At 47.3% G+C, this 17,585-nt stretch overlaps 2 protein-coding genes across 5 annotated transcripts; one reads left to right on the forward strand and one right to left on the reverse strand.

Moving 5' to 3' along the window:
• The first annotated feature begins 935 nt into the window (after nucleotides 1-935).
• Nucleotides 936-5,689, forward strand: LOC120660763. 2 transcript variants are annotated; one of them, XR_005669732.1, is made up of 3 exons: nucleotides 936-1,072; nucleotides 4,458-5,304; nucleotides 5,383-5,689. XR_005669732.1 is itself a non-coding variant. In XM_039939406.1 (2 exons), exon 2 carries the CDS (start codon nucleotides 4,562-4,564, stop codon nucleotides 5,195-5,197), a length of 636 nt encoding a protein of 211 aa, XP_039795340.1. In that variant the 5' UTR covers nucleotides 936-1,072; nucleotides 4,458-4,561; the 3' UTR covers nucleotides 5,198-5,689. The 2 variants fall into 2 exon arrangements, 1 of the variants encoding a protein (XP_039795340.1); XM_039939406.1 differs by having other exon boundaries at nucleotides 4,458-5,689.
• A 7,072-nt stretch (nucleotides 5,690-12,761) lies between these two features.
• Nucleotides 12,762-14,830, reverse strand: LOC120660728. Of its 3 annotated transcripts, XM_039939376.1 has the most exons (3): nucleotides 14,456-14,830; nucleotides 13,975-14,297; nucleotides 13,431-13,903 (listed from the first exon to the last, which is right to left on the reverse strand). In XM_039939376.1, exons 2-3 carry the CDS (start codon nucleotides 14,260-14,262, stop codon nucleotides 13,853-13,855), a joined length of 339 nt encoding a protein of 112 aa, XP_039795310.1. In that variant the 5' UTR covers nucleotides 14,263-14,297; nucleotides 14,456-14,830; the 3' UTR covers nucleotides 13,431-13,852. The 3 variants fall into 3 exon arrangements, with proteins under 3 accessions (XP_039795303.1, XP_039795295.1, XP_039795310.1); XM_039939369.1 differs by having other exon boundaries at nucleotides 12,762-14,294; nucleotides 14,456-14,813; XM_039939361.1 differs by having other exon boundaries at nucleotides 12,762-14,297; nucleotides 14,456-14,813.
• Nucleotides 14,831-17,585: the final 2,755 nt, after the last annotated feature.

A 17,585-nucleotide genomic window follows, 5' to 3' on the forward strand; every position in this document is an offset into this window, starting at 1 on the left:
ACAGGCGCCCCACTCCCCCAACCCCGCGCGACGCCCCCACAGCTCTCCTCCGCCGCCGCACCTCCGCAACCCCGCGCGACGCCCACTCCGCAACCCCGCGCGACGCCCCAACTCTCCATTGTCGCTCGCCCCTAGATCTCCACCCATCGCCAGCCCCCAGCACTCCACCCCGCCGGCCGCCCCTCCCCAACCGAGCGCCGGACGCCCACCCCTCCGCCACCAGCGCCCGAAGCCCCTCTACACCAGTGCCCGAAGCCCCAGTTCGTCGATTTCTAGAGCACCGGTGAGTAGTCCCACCGTAGTACTCCGCTCCAGCTGCAGCAGTTTATCCAGATCTGAATTTAGTCTCTTTCTAGCAGTCCAGCACCAAGTCATGCTCGTTCTTGAGTTAAAGCTGTTGCTGGTATTTGTTTTTTAATTGCTCAAATTTCGGCTTTGTCACTATCAAGCAACAGTGCTTCATTTATTCCATGTTTATTTAGCTAGTCGGTGCATCCAGCAGCAAGTGCAGCTCGATCGATTTCTTTGGTCACAGCAAGTAATCATTAGCTTGTTCAGTTCACTGTTTTTAGCAGCTAGCAGTCAATTCTTGAGCGGCTTTTACAGGAAGCAAGTTGCTGTGGCAAGTGAATTTTTAGCCTTGTCCGATTTGCGCGTTGCTGAATTTTTAGTTGCCTGTACCGTGGTTCTCTGCAAACTCTGTCATTCTCATTTCATCAGTACAGCACTCCATCCTTTTTCCCGATTTTTTCCGTGTTGTGTGCTCTAGCAATATTTTCCCCTAATTGTTCTGTGTTGCTCTAGCAATATGAGGATGTTTGTTGCATATGAAACTGTGTGTGTTCTGTATGCTGAATTGCTGATATGCTGAACTTAATCGTTGAGAATTGGAGAAGCACGGACATGGAACCGAGCTTCAATTAAGGTGGAGAAGTCAGCACTGACGCCAGCCAAGCTTGCAGAAGAGGACTGTACAACGCCAAGGTTGAAGTAGCAGGCACCATTGCAGTAGCTACATCAACTCCAAAGGAGCTATTCTCACATCTGTGTTGACTGCTCCAAGCCAACAGAGGTAACTTATTCTTTGTCTAACAAACTATCTTGATGCTACATGTGTGCTTGTTGGGTAAACTGAAGTTACTTGATATTTGTACATGATTGACTTTAGTGTCTGTTGTATTGTTGGGGAATTGAAGTTAGTTGATATTAGAAAATCAATATTTGATTGTTTGGTAAATCCATAGAAAATGGTGCTAGTATTTGGTTGATAGATGTGAATTTATATGTATCTAAAATCTATTTTTTAATAAAATACAGAACAAAAACAATGGCAGAACGTGAGTGGATGTACACTGGTTGGTCTCGTAAACAAGGCCCCTCTGATGATTGGATAGAAAACACCAACAAGTTTTTGGATCGTGCTTTCTCTATGCCTAATGTAGTTGAAGATGGCACCATCAAGTGTCCTTGTGCTACGTGTCGGAACTTTCTTAGGCAGACAAGGCTGACAGTAGAGATGCATTTGTGTAGAGCTGGCTTTAAGGATAACTATAGAATATGGACAGCTCATGGTGAGGGAGTTGATAGTACCTATGTTGAGGGTGGACATGATGATGCTTTTTGTGAAACTGACCACATGGATGAAATGTTGGCTACCATAGCTGGTGGCCATCCACCACCAATTGATGACCAACCGCCTGCCTATGCTAAAGCTTTTTATAGGATGGTAGAAAGTGCTGATCAATTAGTCCATGAGAGCACAACTCACTCATCCCTATCTGGTATGGCACGCCTGTTGGCATTGAAAGCGCAATACAATATGTCAATTGCACACTTTGAGGCAAACTTAGAATTAATCCATGAACTATTGCCTCCTGAATCTAAGTTGCCCAAAGACTTCTATCAATCAAAGAAGCTTTTTGAGGGTCTTGGTATGGCATATGTCAAAATTGATGTTTGTTATAACAACTGTATGCTTTACTATAAAGACAATGAAAGTGAAGACAAGTGTGGTGTTTGTGGCACCTCCCGCTACGAAGATGGTAGTAGCAAAGTGCCACGTAAAGTGCTACGTTACCTTCCTATCACTGATAGGTTACAGAGGTTATATTTGCATGAGCATACGGCACAGCTGTTGCGGTCTCACTATCCGTCCAAATCTGGTAAAATGGTGCACCCTTGTGATGGAGAAGCATGGCAACAGTTTGATAAAGATTTTCCAGACTTCAAAAGTGACCCTAGAAATGTGCGTCTTGCCTTTGCAACAGATGGTTTTACCCCTTTTGGTTTAATGGCAGCTCCTTACTCCTGTTGGCCAGTGTTTGTTACCCCATTGAATTTTCCACCATGCACAATCATGAAATCTGAGTACATATTTCTTGCTCTTGTGATCCCTGGCCCGGAACATCCTGGAAAGAAACTAGGCATTCTAATGCAGCCTTTAGTTGATGAATTAATGAGTTTATGGGAGGGGGTAGACACTTGGGATGCTTCACTCAAGAAAACTTTTAAGATGCGAGCAGCCTATCTATGGTCAGTCCATGATTTTCCTGCTTACGGTAACTTTGCTGGATGGAGCACACATGGTAGGTTTGCATGTCCAGTGTGTTTGTGTGAGAACTATTGTGTGACGGTTGGCCGTCACGAATCATTTTCGTGAGGGTAAAACTGTATTTCGTGAGAGTATTTCCACCCTCACGAAATCTCGGTTTTGTGGTAGTGAGATCAAAGCTGACTATCTGAGACAGTAATGAACAAGATATCCAACTGCCGGGTCCTGTCTTATACAAACTAACATTACTTTTTCTCTGCTCTAAAATACGATTTGTTTTAATTTTATCATAAGTCAAACTTCTATATCTACTTATGATCGAGTTCATAGCAAAATATATACACCATCGGCTACAACATCAAATTAGTTTAACTGAATCCACCATAAAATATGTTATAACAGTACATTTATTTGATAGAGAATTTTTACAATGATTGAAAAAAATAAAAGCCGTCTATCTCACGGAATCGTACAGTGATCAAGATAGAAAGTACCTGAAAGTACCTAGACTAAAGTATCTGGTGGTACAAAAATGTGAGACCAATTACCAAAAAAAGAGGGACTGAATACTAATTCAATTTAATGTTGGTTGCTGCAGCCCCGTGCAGCACCAACTGATGGTAATCACACATCACCTAGCTAGAGGCAGGTATCAGCTACTGATGTGCGATGCTGGCTCTGTCTGCTCCCTGTTGTCCTTCACATCGCATCGGGTGATTGGCACCAATGCAATTAGAAGTATTAAATATTAATTTACTATAAAATTGCATAAATCAAGGTCAATTCGTGAGATGAATCCATTAAACCTAATTAGTCCATAATTTGCCCATGTTGTGCTACGGTAAACATATGCCAATGATAGCTTAATTATGCTTAATATAGATTCGCCTCATGAATTAGTTCCGGCTTGTGCAATTAGTATTATAATTAGCTCATGTTTAGTCCTCTTTGGTTTCCAAACATCCAATGTGATCCGGACTGAAAATTAGTCCTGCATCCAAACACCCCTGAATTACTCGGAGAAGAGAGTTGTGTACTGCAAGATGTTTGCTGCCTGGAAATGAGGTGGAAAGCCCGAGGAAACGCGGAAGAAGGCTCCTACCTTGTGGTACACAGTACCTCGCTCCTAGGACGCCACTGACCAGGCAGAGACAGGGGATGAGATGGCCGCCTGTGAAGGCGCCGGAAATGGCGCGCCACCGCGGATTAAGGGTTAGATGATCCGATGGCTCAGATCAGTTCGGCTGGAAGCGGGGAGCTGAGTTGGGCCGGTTTGGCAGCCCAACCATCCGCTGCTGGGCTCCGAGCCCAGGCGGGTAGAGTGGGGTGGCGGCGCGGCTGGGCCGCCTCGACGGCCTACCTGTCGGTTTTTGGGCTATTAGCCAGTTAAGTTTAGGCCCTGATTTTATTCTTTTATGCATTTCTGAGTTCAATTTTTAGTGTATTTAAGTTTAAATTCATATGAGCATTTAGTGAATTTATTTTGAGCATATTTAACACTGAAAATTATGAGAATTTTATGAGTTGCTATTCTGAGTAAATGAAACCAATGTGAATTTTATTCAGAATTGTTTTAGTTTATTTTGAGCATTTATTTAATTTCTGACCAGTCTTGTTATTAAATAATTGCCATGAGATGTTTAGTTTAAATTTAAGTTTATTTTGCTTCTGCTCAACAGTGATGCAAAATTAAGTTTCCGCTGCGTTCTTTATGCTAAGTTACTTTGTTTCTGCCCAACGGTGATTCAAAGTTTATTCATAAGTTATTCAGTTCCTTTATTTGCTACTGCCCAACGGTGTTGTAAATTGCTTTAAGTTATGTTTTATTCTGGCCAACGCTGATTATTTCATTTATTCATTATGTTGTCATTACTGATTAAACTCTATTTATTTCTCTTATACTCAGATTCCACTCCCGCCAGTATCATTACTTATGTCAATGGTGTGGAGAAGCTGTCAGGCGATAATAAGTTCGCAAAGTGGAGCCGTGAGATCGAGCTGATTTTGGTCATGATGGATAAGAATCATTCCATGAGAGACCGAGCTCCTGTAGCACCAGTTGCACAAGGGACTGATGACACCACCCTTGCTGAGCGCACTGCTTCTTATGAGAAGGAAAAGGAGCGTTGGGAGCGCTCTGACAGAGTTGCCCTCATGGTTATGGATTTGACCATCAGTCCCACTATCAGGGGAGCTCTTGAGAAGGAGCCTAAGAGTGCTAAGAGCTTCATGACGAGCATTGAGGAGTACTTTAAGGGATCTACAAAGTCCAATGCAAGTACCCTCCTGCCCCAGCTCATGTCCGCTAAGTACAATGGACAAGGTAATGTTAGGGAGCACATTATGGGGATGGTGGACATCCGGGATAAGCTTAAGGACCTGGATTGCCCCCTTAATGATGCTACACTGCTTCACCACGTCATGATCTCCCTCCCACCAGTTTTTGAGCCTTTCAAGGTAAACTACAATGGGAGTGATAAGCAGTGGGACATAACGACATTTGTGTCTAAGTGTGCTCAAGAGGAACAAAGGCTTCGCTCACAGCACCCTGAGCTTGTGAACCATGTGAGTCAAGATGGTTCTAAGAACAAGAATAAGAGGGTTTTCCTCTCCAAGAAGGATAATAAGGGTAAAAAAACCCTATGATGGTCCTAAGCAAGATGGCTCTATGCCCATCATATGTTTCCATTGTCATAAAGAGGGCCATATCACAAAGGACTGTGATCGCTTCAAGGAGTGGTGCATTAAGAATGGTAATGACGACTTAATTTCTATAGTCGATGAGTCCTTTTATGCATATTTTCCATTAAGTACTTGGTGGATTGACTCAGGTGCCGCTGTTCATGTTACTAATTCCCCACAAGGGTTGTCTGGTGCACGGACTATAAGAAGGGGGACTCGAAAGCTCCGAGTCGCAAACGGGGTTGAAGCAGAAGTGGTGGCCGTTGGGACTCTTCAGTTATCACTTCACAGTGGCTTCACTCTTCGTTTATTAGATGTCCTTTATGTTCCATCTATTCAGAGAAACTTGATTTCTGTTTCTAAATTAGATCGAGATGGATATTCATGCACTTTTGGGAACAATAGATGTGTAATAAGTTGTGATGGTGATATAGTTTGTTATGCACCTTTACATGATGAGCTTTATTTATTGTCCTTAAGTAATATCTCTGTGATGAATGTATGCAAAATCAACCATAAGCGCAAGAGAGGTAATAATGAGACTTCGTCAAAATTATGACACTCACATTTAGGCCATATTTCGAAGGGGGGAATGGAGTGTCTCATTAGAGAAGAGATACTCCCTAAATTAGACTTCTCTGACTTAGATCAATGCGTTGATTGTGTTAAGGGAAAATTTGCAAAACAAATTAAAAAGGATGGAGCTAAGCGCAGTTCAGGATTACTAGAATTAATTCACACTGACATCTGCGGTCCATTTAATGTAAGATCAGTGGATGGGTTTAGTTATTTCATTACATTAACTGATGATTTCTCCTGTTATAGTTATATTTACCCTATAAGAGAAAAGTCTGAAGCACTTGATAAGTTTAAAATCTTCAAAGCTGAAGTAGAAAATCAGCATGAGTTGAAGATTAAAGTGGTAAGATCAGACAGAGGTTGCGAATATTATGGGAGACATGCCACATATGGACAAATCCCCGGTCCCTTTGCTAAGTTCCTACAAGAAAATGGAATAGTAACTCAGTATTCCACTCCTGGTGAACCTCAGCAAAATAGAGTAGCTGAGAGAAGAAACCGCACTATAATGAACATGATGCGTAGTGTGCTCAGCAACTCTACATTGCCAGCGAGCTTATGGATGGAAGCGCTAAAGACTGCCGCACACATAAGCAACCGTGTTCCTAGTAAGTCAGTACCTAAGACTCCTTATGAGCTCTGGACAGGTAGGAAACCCAGTATGAATTATATGCATGTTTGGGGTTGTGCAGCAGAGGCGAAATTATTTAATCCATCCCTTGGAAAATTAGATCTTAAGACAGAAAGCTGCTACTTCATTGGCTATCCGGAAAAATCAAAGGGATACAAATTTTATTGTCCTAAGGGTACCACTAAGTTTGTTGAGACAAGGCATGCTGTCTTCTGAGAGGAAAATGGATGCACTGAGCCTAGACAAATTGATCTTGAGGAAATGCGTACTTATGAGACCACTCCGATGACTCAAAATTATTATGTGCCTATGACTCGTTTTACAACATCGACTCAGGTAGTTGATCCTCCAGAAGTTAATGTAGAGAGAACACCTGCCATAAGTGAGCATGAGGATGTGCCTGTAAATAATGAGCATCAAAATGAAATTGTGGAAGAGCCTGCTGAGGAAATACAGGATCAGACCACTGATGGGACATCAGAGGTTCAACAAGAGCAAGTAGTTGAACCTGCTCCCGTAGTGGAACCACAACCTCTAAGAAGATCGACACGAGAATGGGAAACAACTGTCTCAGAATATTTCGTGTATTTAAGAGAAGGACACGATATGGGAAAGGTTGATGATCCGAACTCGTTTAAGGAAGCGATGAGTAGTGAATACTCCCACAAATAAGAGCTGAAATCCATGAGCACAAATAAGGTTTGGGACTTGGTAGAAATTCCTGATAGAGCTAAGAAAGTAGGCTGTAAATGGGTCTATAAAACTAAGTATGACTCCAAAGGGAAAATCGAACGGTTCAAAGCAAGACTTGTGGCTAAGGGATTCACACAGAGAGAAGGAATCGATTATACAAAAACCTTCTCACCTGTCTCAAAGAAAGACTTGTTCAGAATCGTTATGGCTCTAGTAGCACATTTTGATCTCGAGTAACATCAGATGGACGTTAAGACTGCGTTCCTTAACGGTGATTTGCATGAGAGCGTATACATGGCGCAACCGGAAGGTTTCGTTATGGAAGGCAAAGAATAGTTAGGATGCAAACTAAAGAAATCCATTTATGGATTAAAACAAGCGTCCAGACAATTGTACCTTAAGTTTGATGAAGTAATTAAGAAATCAGGCTTCATTGAAACTGTAGTGGACAATTGCATATACATTAAGATTAAGGGGAGCTCTTTTATCATTCTCGTGCTTTACGTGGATGACATCCTATTAGCAAGCAGTGATAAGAACTTGTTGTATGAGACAAAAGGATTTCTCTCATCGAACTTTGACATGAAGGATCTCGGTGATGCCTCTTATGTTCTAGGCATTGAGATACATCGAGATAGGTCCAAGGGTGCATTAGGACTATCTCGAAAGGCATATATAGAGAAAGTTCATAAAAGATATAATATGCATAAATGTTCAAGCACAACTGCTCTAGTTGCTAAGGGCGATAAGTTTAGGCAATTTCAAAGTCCCAGGAATCAATTAGATTCCATATGCTTCAGCTGTCGGAAGCATTAAGTATGCACAAGTGTGTACTCATCCTGACTTAGCATTCATTACCGGGATGCTTGGCAGATTTCAGTCTAATCCAGGTATGGACCACTGGAAAGCGGTTAAGAAAGTTCTGCTTTATTTGCAGGGCACTAAGGAATACATGCTCACATATAAGAGAACTGAGAATTTAGAAGTAGTTGGCTATTCAGATGCCGACTTTGCAGGATGTGTTGACACTAAGAAGTCGACATCAGGTTATGTCTTCACACTTGCGAATGGAGTCATTTCATGGAAAAGTTCCAAACAATTGCTTACAGCAGCATCTACGATGCAAGCTGAGTTTGTGGCATGTTACGAGGCCGTAGGGCAAGCTGTGTGGCTTAAGGGTTTTATTCCCAGACTAAGAGTGGTAGACAGCATAAGTAAACCACTAAGATTATACTGCGATAATAAAGCTGTAGTTTTCTATGCTAACAACAACAAATCGAGTGGCGCTGCCAAGCACATCGAGATTAAATATTTTGTTGTGAAGGATAGAATCCAAGATCATACAATTGAGTTAGAGCATACAAGCACTAAGGGAATGCTCGCGGATCCACTAACGAAAGGCTTCCTCCCAATATTTTTCATGAGCTTATTGCCGGCATGGAATTATCGGATAGCCTGTGATCTTGGAAGAGTCGTAAGACAACCACCTCCCATTAGTTTGAGTAGTTCTGTGCATTGTAGACAACTGTGTTGCAGTGGGATTCGTTCACTATTGTAACTCACTCTTGCATAACTCTACTTTAAAGTATGGCATTAGTTATCGGCCTTTAGACCAAAGGGGAGAATGTTGGATTTTTGGTGGTCAAAAACGCCGGAATTCCAGAAAATGAGAAAACGGGAAAAAAGAGGATAAGAACGCCGTTAGATCCCATTCCGCGCCCTGATCGGAGGCGCAACCGTACACGTGGTTGCGGCCCCAGGTCGCCCAGCGCCATAATAAATAGTGGGGCCCGGCCTTTGGAAAGTCAGTCTAACTGAGTCCAAACCCTAGCCGCCCCACGACAACCGCCCGATCTATGGCGGCGCTGGAGCCTCCTGAAGGCCGTCGCCAACCTGCCGCCGCCATCCCTGGGCAGTGCCGGTGGCGACCCGAAGGGAGGCGGTACCCGCAACAAACTCCTTCCACTACGTCGGGTACAACTACGTGAACGATTACCGCCCCTACGTCGCTCTCGTCCCCAACCAAGATGGCCGGAACATCTGCTACGTCTGCGATGCCACTTCTTCCGGTCTTGATCTACAACTTGTCATTTCATTTGGGTTGTGCTCATGTTGATTAGGTGCTAGATCCTGGAAATGTTTAAGTACTAAGTCATGTTTTTCCTACAAGCCGCTGGCTTCCTTTCATCTTTTGATACACGACAGTTTTCCCTTTCAAAAACTTGCTGACAAATGGATAGCGGAACGCGTCTCGGCGAAGTGGGCAGCCTGAAAGTGATAGGGTGCTCTAGCCTAAGAGGGGGAGGGGGTGAATTAGGAACAATTAAAACCTTAACCTACGGCTCCAACTAGTTTGCACAAAACTTAAACTAAAACATGCTATCTAGATGTGCAACTAGGTTGTTCTAGTGTGAAACCCCTATCCCAAAAGAGTTTAGCAACCTATAGCCTTTCCTATCAAGAAACTATTCTATGAAAGTAAAGGTACACAAATTGCTAGTATGAAATGCGGAAGCTTAAAGAGCAGGATAGGAGATAGCAAACTCTTGACGCGGGTGTTTATCCCGTGGTTCGGTTAGCCACAAAGGCACACCTACATCCACGTTGTTGTAGCACTCACTAAGAGTATTGCTACTCGGCCACCAAGTCTCTTCCGTGAACACAATCACGGTCACCTTGGCCCCGGGTTCTACTAAGGAGCTTCTCCACAAAGGATGGGGGTCTCCACGTCCCCCGCACAAGGATGTCGTCGCCGCTCCACACCAAGTCGGAGGGTCGATGACGTTGCCGGCGAGCTTCAAGGCTCCAAGGTGCCGGTGCACCAAGCTCTTGTTTTGGTTCGCTAATGAACCACAGCACAAAGGCTCGAAGCCTTGCAATCTCACTCACTAAGAGCTAATCCTTTACACAACACTCTCAAAGTGTGCTAAGGGCTAAGGATATGATCTTGATGCTTTTGTATGGCTTGGAGATGTTCTTGGGTGTGTGTGGGATGTCCAGCAACTCCAGCAAGCTTCAAATGGCCGGGGTGAGGCGTATATATAGGCCACCAAGTCTTGTACCCGTTGCTCCAACGGTCAGCAGAAAACTGCGTATCACCGGATGAACCGATGCCTCTGGCAGGGGTAGCGTCGGTTCATCCGGTCACTCATAACTCGAAGTAGCCATTGAACTCCTAACAGCTAACACAGTGACCACCGGTTCATCCGATGCTTAGCCGTCGGTTAAACCGGTCACTCACAGCATTCTCCTCTTCTGCTGACGTCATTACACCGATGGTATGCACCGATGCTTCACCGGTTCAACCGGTGCTAAAGACTTGGCTCTTGCGCGACTTGCATTGTCTCTGAAACACAGTACGCCCAATGCACCGATGCCCCATTTTGAACCGTCGGTTCATCCGGTGCCTATGCTTCGATTCCTTTCTGCACCAAAATTACATGGCGTCGGTTCTTCCGATAACCACCGGATGCACCGATGCCCTTGGCGTCGGTTCTTCCGGTGCTACTGACCGAAGAGCGGAACCCCGTAGGGGCGGCCCTTCGGGCCTCACTTTGCCTATCTTCTCTTTGTCTTTGTCATTACTTGAACCTAAAAGCCTGAGAATGGTCATCTTAACAATCATATTAGTCACATTGATTGCGTTGTCATTCGATCACCAAAATCACTCGAAATGGCATAAATGGCGCCATGTTCGTTTCACAGCCAGATTCCACGTCTGTTATGAATTTGTTTGCACAATCTGCATAGCATTCAAACGTCTGGACAATGGAGGAACTCAGCTGATCCTTGTCTAATCCAAGCAGAGAAGAGATGGACAAATTTGCAGCACTAGCAATCCTTTCAAGGGAGGAGGAGGAGGAACTCCTTATCAGCACTTGCCCGGCCACTTCATGGCCTTCCAGCGCCTGCAGTGTTGGAGTAATCCTAGTCGTGTCAGTAGATGATTATTGTGTGTCTGTTGGTGTTGAGTCATTGTCAGTTGCAGACTTGGAGTTGGTTAAGTGTCAGAGTCTTTTACTGTTTTCAGGTCAGTTAGGCAGTAAATAATTCAGATATATAAATAAAAGCATAGAGTCAGAAAATGCTGCGTTGCGCAGGACCAACTCTCTGTGTTCTTGGGCGCGGCGCAAGTGTCAAGCTCATCAAAGTTGAGAGTAAAGCAGCATAGGCTTACATGGAGCCTGTGATTGTTCAGCAACTCTGTGCCCTTGACGTAGGCTCTCTTGATAATCTTCCTGCAACGAAGCAGAGAAACATACGTGATTGGCATCTTCCCAGTCCTCTCTGAGCATAGAAGCCGGGAACGTGGAACGTGGCCACGTTCCTCGTTCCCTGTTCCTCGTTCCGGAATGTTCCGGTTCCGGGAACAGAAACGGGAACATGGCTACTAAGCTCTCGAGGGCAAACTCCAACTGAGAGAGTGCCATCTCGAGCCTTGCCATGATGAGTGCTCAGGACACCTTGTCATCGAGCTTGTTGCTTGAGATGTACGAGGACACTCTGCTCACGCACTCCTGGGCAATGGCCGAGGACAGCGCCATGATCAGCAGGCCACTATTGGTGGGAACTGATACTGATTTACCTGTGTGCCGAGCAGCCGAGCATATGTACAATGGGCACCTTATTTGTGACAAGTCGTCCGGTGATTACAATGTGGTGATGGAAGCTACAAAGCTCTCTTTGCAATGCAACACTGCAAACCAGAAGCCCAGCTGCATTGTCTGTTCCTGAGAAACTAGCAACCCAAGATGGAGAACAGCTAGCTAGGACCGACCAGAAGATGCTGCACGGTCACAAGTGTTGTCGGAGTTGTGCAATCTATATCTTACTTTGACTCAGCCAGATATATCCTTTTCAGTAAATAAAGTTTTGTTTGCTAATTATAATTTCTTCAGTCACCAACCTCTTCACATTTGACAACAGTTAAAAGACAAGAATGCCACGTGTTGAGACCTGGATAGTAGGGCACCTAGAAAATGCCGGTGCGAACACTGAACTCTATTGTTTTCTGAATAAAATGTTGCCGTGGTGATTACTGAACTCTATTGTTTTATTCAAGAGTAGTTCCATTAAAAAAATCATCCAAGTATGATCATGTTTTGAAGATTTCATCGCAAGAACACGGTAGTGCAGTCGAATTTTGATTTGGATATACGATTTTGAAAAAATGACTGTGTTACACACCTTGACTGTCAGTCACGAGGATTCACCGTCACGCGTGTGATGACGGGCCCTGACGTGCACACTGGGCCTTTCCGGTCAATTCGTGCTGAGATGCTGGGCTTTGTTGAACTAATTCCGCAGGGGCCCATGAAGGCCTCGAGAGAGGGAGAGACCCGGTCACAACTTGACTGAACATGGTCCAAACTTCCATTCATCGGTGGGGATTTTGTTTTTTCTTTTTCTTTTTGAAACATTCAAAAGATTGTTGGTGAGCGTATATACGTCACAACTAATTAAGGAACATTTGTCAGACCTTATTTCTACTAGACTGAGCATTTGGCATCCGCTCAAGCTATTCACAATTATCGAGCTCTGCTATGTTTCTCACAACCACATGAATCAGTCGGTCACGTGGGTGGTAACATAATAATGCAATGCACTACTTCACACAAGAAAAAAAATGCAAAAATAGTACATTCATTCATTTCACAAACAGCAGCAAAGCTTTCGCTCGTTACATTCAGTAAAAGAAACACACGATATATATGCTAGTTACTAGTTGACGACCCCAAGTCTTCTACGACCGCTTTCTCTTTGTAGCTGCACTCCGGGTATTGTACCTGCCGCTGGCTTTGGGCTCAGCTGCCATGTCGATCCTTTGCTTTTCCACATAAAAGTATGCAACACCATGTCTAGAGAACCAGTACACGTTATAATCCTTCACCTCTGGCTGATGGATGAGAAATTCAACTGATCTTGATCTTGTCATATCAACTGTTTGTTCTATGCTGCCAAATGGAAAATCTTCGTTTTTGCTTCCAATGGCCTCCGATACAAAACTGTTGCCTTTTCGGTCGTTATGAGGTGTGAAGCCAACATCCAGCTTAAGAGGTGTCCGATCTACCACGATGTTTCTACCACCAGCCTCGTCGGATGCGCGAGGCAAGTTGTACTCTAGTGCTGAGACATAACAACTGAAACTGAAATGAATAGTTTGCTCTTGGAATAAATGCGATAACCCCGATGAGTTAGTGCTATTAGCACTAGGCCCATGCCCATCTCGTTGGCAACATAGTGGATCCGGGCGCATGAATGTACTAAACGAAGCGAAAGCTTTTTCAAAGCCAACAAAGGGAGGAGCATAAGAATCTGAAATCTCCTGTAAATTACGCACTTGGGTGAGATGTCCAATTATTGCATCTTGAGCTGGAAGGTTGAGCAGTGATGCGGATGACCGCACGCAATCTATAGCAGTCCCAACTATGTCCGTGCTTTCCGACAGCCGTTGTATTAATAATAGGCTGAAACTTTTATCTAACCTCTCGGGATCGAAACGCTCATACCGTAGCAACGCCTCTAGGCCCCGCCCTTCCAGAACCAGAGGAGATATATCAAACCAGAGCCTTTGGCTTCCTTCCACCCTATTGTACATGAGATATTTCCCTTCAAGGAGTTGCCTGACAAATGGGTAGCGGAAGAAGGTGACGCGCTGGAGTGGGCAGGCGGACTCCACGTCCGCTACAAACTTGTCAGCACAGTCTGCGTACCACTCAAATTTCTGGACGACGGAGGAGCTCAAGCACTGCTGCTTGTTCAGGCCACTAGCAAGAGAAGAGATGTAGAATTCCGCAGCAGTAGCAATAATCCGTTCAAGGTAGGAGGGACTCGTTACCAGCTGCCCGGCCTCCTCGTGGCCTTCTTCCAGCACCTGCTGCTTGTGCTTGCTGAGCAGGTCTGCGCCCTCCATGTAGGCGCTCTTGAGCATCTTCCTGCAGCGGAGCAGTGAGACGCATGTGATTGGCATCCTCGCGGTCTTCTCAAGGGCCAATTCCAATCGATAGAGTGCCCACTCGAGCCTCCCGACGATGCGAGCTCTGGACGCCCTGTCGTTGAGCTTGGTTGAGATGAACGATGACACCCTGCTCACGCCCTCCTGAGCGAGTGCCGAGGACAGCGCCATCAAGCCACCGTACTTATGTGGCTTATGCCTGCCTGCTGAGAAGACCAACATTAGTGACGTTAATGGTTGATACGTACTAGAGAGATTTGTCTTTTGCTTCGGCATTAAGATTTGAGATGGATCATCCCTACTATCCTAAAACAAATGCATGCAAGTTAATTATATATGGAGGTTACTGCGCCATCTTCTTCACCTTCGATTGCTACAGAGCCGAGGGTACGCGCTCCGATTCAAGTTTCTGGAGGAAATGAATAGCAAGCGCGAGGAGGTCAGGATCAAGAACACATCGCCGGAGAAGTGATGAGGTGATGTATTGGTGGTTGGTGGTTGTGTTCCTTCTCATCGAACCGTGCAGGTTGTATATGTAGAAACACAAGTGGAGCTAGGAGAGATAAAGCAGGGGCACATTCTGATGGAGCGCTCCGTCGTGCGGCGAAACTGCGAGGCAGCTGTGCGTGTGCTGGCCGGAAATGACGCGGAAAGCACAAGGAAATGCAGAGGATGCATCAATAACCTCCTAACTTTCTCCACCCGGTAGCGACTTTCAGGTACACAACAGCAAACATGGATGGCAGGTAGTGCAGGCCGGGAGACGGGACTCGAGCAGTGGTCGTCGAATAATCCATCCATCGTCTACCGTGTATGCTGCGTCGTGAGGAATGAGAGTACTCTATCCTGCTTGTGATGAGTGAATTGTCAACCGTGCAGTGTGATCGTGCGCTTGGTCTTTGGATTGCAGGTACACGGGCGTCGAGTGTCGATGGAGAGTTGCCGTAGAGGAGCTCAGGCCGGGCGGCAGCTGTGGCGTCCACTCCTGGATCGAGGGCGCAAGCGGCGACGGAAGGCGGGTTTCTTGGTTTGCGCCACAAAACCAAGGAGGCGGACGGCGGTTGAAGACGCCAAGTCGTGGAGGCACGGGCGTTGGTCTCGGGACTGACGGAGGCGACGGGCGTCGACGGCGTCTAGGACCTCGCTGCGGGCGAGGAGGTGGCGGGCGTCGGGTGGCGTCTAGGGCCGTCAGAAGGGCGAGGAGGTGGCGGGCGTCGGGTGGCGTCTAGGGCCGTCAGAAGGCCGAGGCGGGAACGGCGTCTAGGGCCACGGCGTGGAGGCGGGAATCTTCCCGCGCGTGGAGTTTTGGCGGTTTTCTCAAAATCGGCGACCTACCCGGGTTTCGCGGACCCCCCAAAACCGCGAACCGGACCTTCATCGACATGGCGGCATCGCGGAGAAGGCTTCGAGTCGAAGAAAGAAACTCCGCCGTCGGATGAGATCGTGTACATATTTCCGGTCTTGCCCCTACGGGCGTTTTAGTGTCTAGTTTGAGTCGAGGGTATTTTGGACCCCTGCGTGGGCACCTTAAATACCCCTCACCCTCTCCTCTCTCTCCTTTGCGCCAGCCAAAAACAGAACACGAGCAGCACGCCACCTCTCTGGCTCCTAGCGCCCCTCTTCTTCCTGTCTCCCTCTCTTCTTCCTCCCTCTTCTTTCTAGGGATTAGAGGTATGGATTTTTGAAGACTATGGCCCTGTTTGGGGAAGCTTTTGGGAGCTTTTGGGATTGCAGGAAGCCCCAAAAGCTACAATCTACCCCAAACGGGGTAGATTCTCCAACCAGCGAAAAGCTGCGGAAGCCTCATTTACACTACAAGCGAAGAAGCTCCTCAGCACCAGCTTCCCGAGCTTTTGCTCGGACCGACGCCACCCATCCCCTGCCCACATCTCCGCGCGGGCTCCCCTCCACGCCGGCCGCTCGACGCCCCTCCCCTCCACGCCGGCCGCCGCAGCTCCTCCCCTCTACGCCGGCCGCCGCTCCTCCCCTCCACGTCGGCGGTGCGCAGCTCCTCCCCTCCGTGCAGCCCGACGGCGCTCCTCCCCTCCGCGCGGCCCGACGACACCGCAGCCCCTCCCCTTCACGCCGGCCGCCGCAGCTCCTCCCCTCCGCGCCGGCCGCCGCCCCTCCCCTCCACGCCAGCGCGCGCGCAGCTCCTCCCCTCCGCACGGCTCGACGCCGCCGCCTCCCCTCCCCTCCACGCCGGCCGCCGCAGCTCCCCCCCTCCACGCCAGCGGCGTGCAGCACCTCCCCTCCGCGCGGCCCGACGGTGCCGCCGCCCCTCCCCTCCACGCCGGCGGCGTGCAGCTCCTCTCCTCCGCGCGGCCCAACGGCCCTCAGTTCCGCGGCTACACCTTCCCTTCCCGACGGCCGGCGCCGCCCCCAACCTCCTCTCCGCGCCGGCCGACGTCGCCCTCCCATCCCCTCCGCGCCGGTCGCCGCTGCCCTCTTAGCTTCGTGCGCGCCCGCCGCCGCCCCTCCTCCGGCTCGCGGAGCTCGCCCCGCCACCGCCACTCCCATCCTCGCCGGCCGCCGCTCCCATCCTCGTCGGCCACCATCGCCCCTCCTCGCGGCTCGCGGAGCTCGCCGCGCCGCTGTCCCTCCTCTCCGCTCACGGAGCTCCCTACGCCACCTCCCCTCCCCTCCGCATCCAAAAGCTCCATTGGAGAAGCTTCCCCAAATAGACACTGCTAGTTTTTCTCAAAAGCTGATTCCTACACCAGCGAGATGTGCTTCTCCAGGAATCGCTTTTGGAGAAGCTGTCGCTCCCCCAAACAGGGCCTATGTACTGAGATTGTATGGAAAAGGAGGCCCAATCCTCCTTGTGCCCTCCGGGTGTTTGTTTTCGATTCGAGTTCATCCATCTTGTGCTTTGTTTGAACGAATTTTGATTTTCCTTGGTCGAATCTTGTGCACGAGATGATGAGTTGTTTCTTGATGATTTCGTGACTCTTTGAAGTGATTTAAAACCCTCTAGCCTAGTGCTAAAATCCCTGGAATCACGAGTCACCACGAATCGAAGTTTTTGCATCCTTGAGAAAACCCCAATCTTGCTTCGAATTTCGTTGATTTCTTCCAAACCATGGAGTAATTCGTCGATTCCTTCCGTGGACATGTTCACAAGTCCTTTGTGATCGTGCCTATGAAGTTTGGTGAGCTTTGGACGTGATTTGGTCTGTCGATCGTCAAGTTCTTCAAGGATCGCGGGCTAGGAAAACATCTCTGGACAGAGTTTTTCCTATCACCGGTTAAACCGACGATTGTGCTCATGTGCGTCGGTTCAACCGGTGAGTAGGTTTCTCGCACATTAGGGTTTTTTGTTCTTCATCTGGTTGCACCTGTGTATTCTCACTCTGATGCATCGGTTCAACCGGTGATACCTTTTCACTGACCTGCAGTGTGCTGTTTTGAGCGTTGCACCGGTGTATAGATCTTTCTTGACGTCGGTTCAACCGGTGCTCAGTGCATTTTGTTTTTCAAAGCTAACAAAGGGA

Source organism: Panicum virgatum, chromosome 2K, assembly GCF_016808335.1.
Source record: "Panicum virgatum strain AP13 chromosome 2K, P.virgatum_v5, whole genome shotgun sequence".
Taxonomy (NCBI): Eukaryota; Viridiplantae; Streptophyta; class Magnoliopsida; order Poales; family Poaceae; genus Panicum; species Panicum virgatum.

Coding starts and splice junctions, on each gene's coding strand:
- LOC120660763 (XM_039939406.1), top strand. CDS start 4,562: ATGATGGATAAGAATCATTCCATGAGAGACCGAGCTCCTGTAGCACCA.
- LOC120660728 (XM_039939369.1), bottom strand. CDS start 14,262: ATGGCGCTGTCCTCGGCACTCGCTCAGGAGGGCGTGAGCAGGGTGTCA.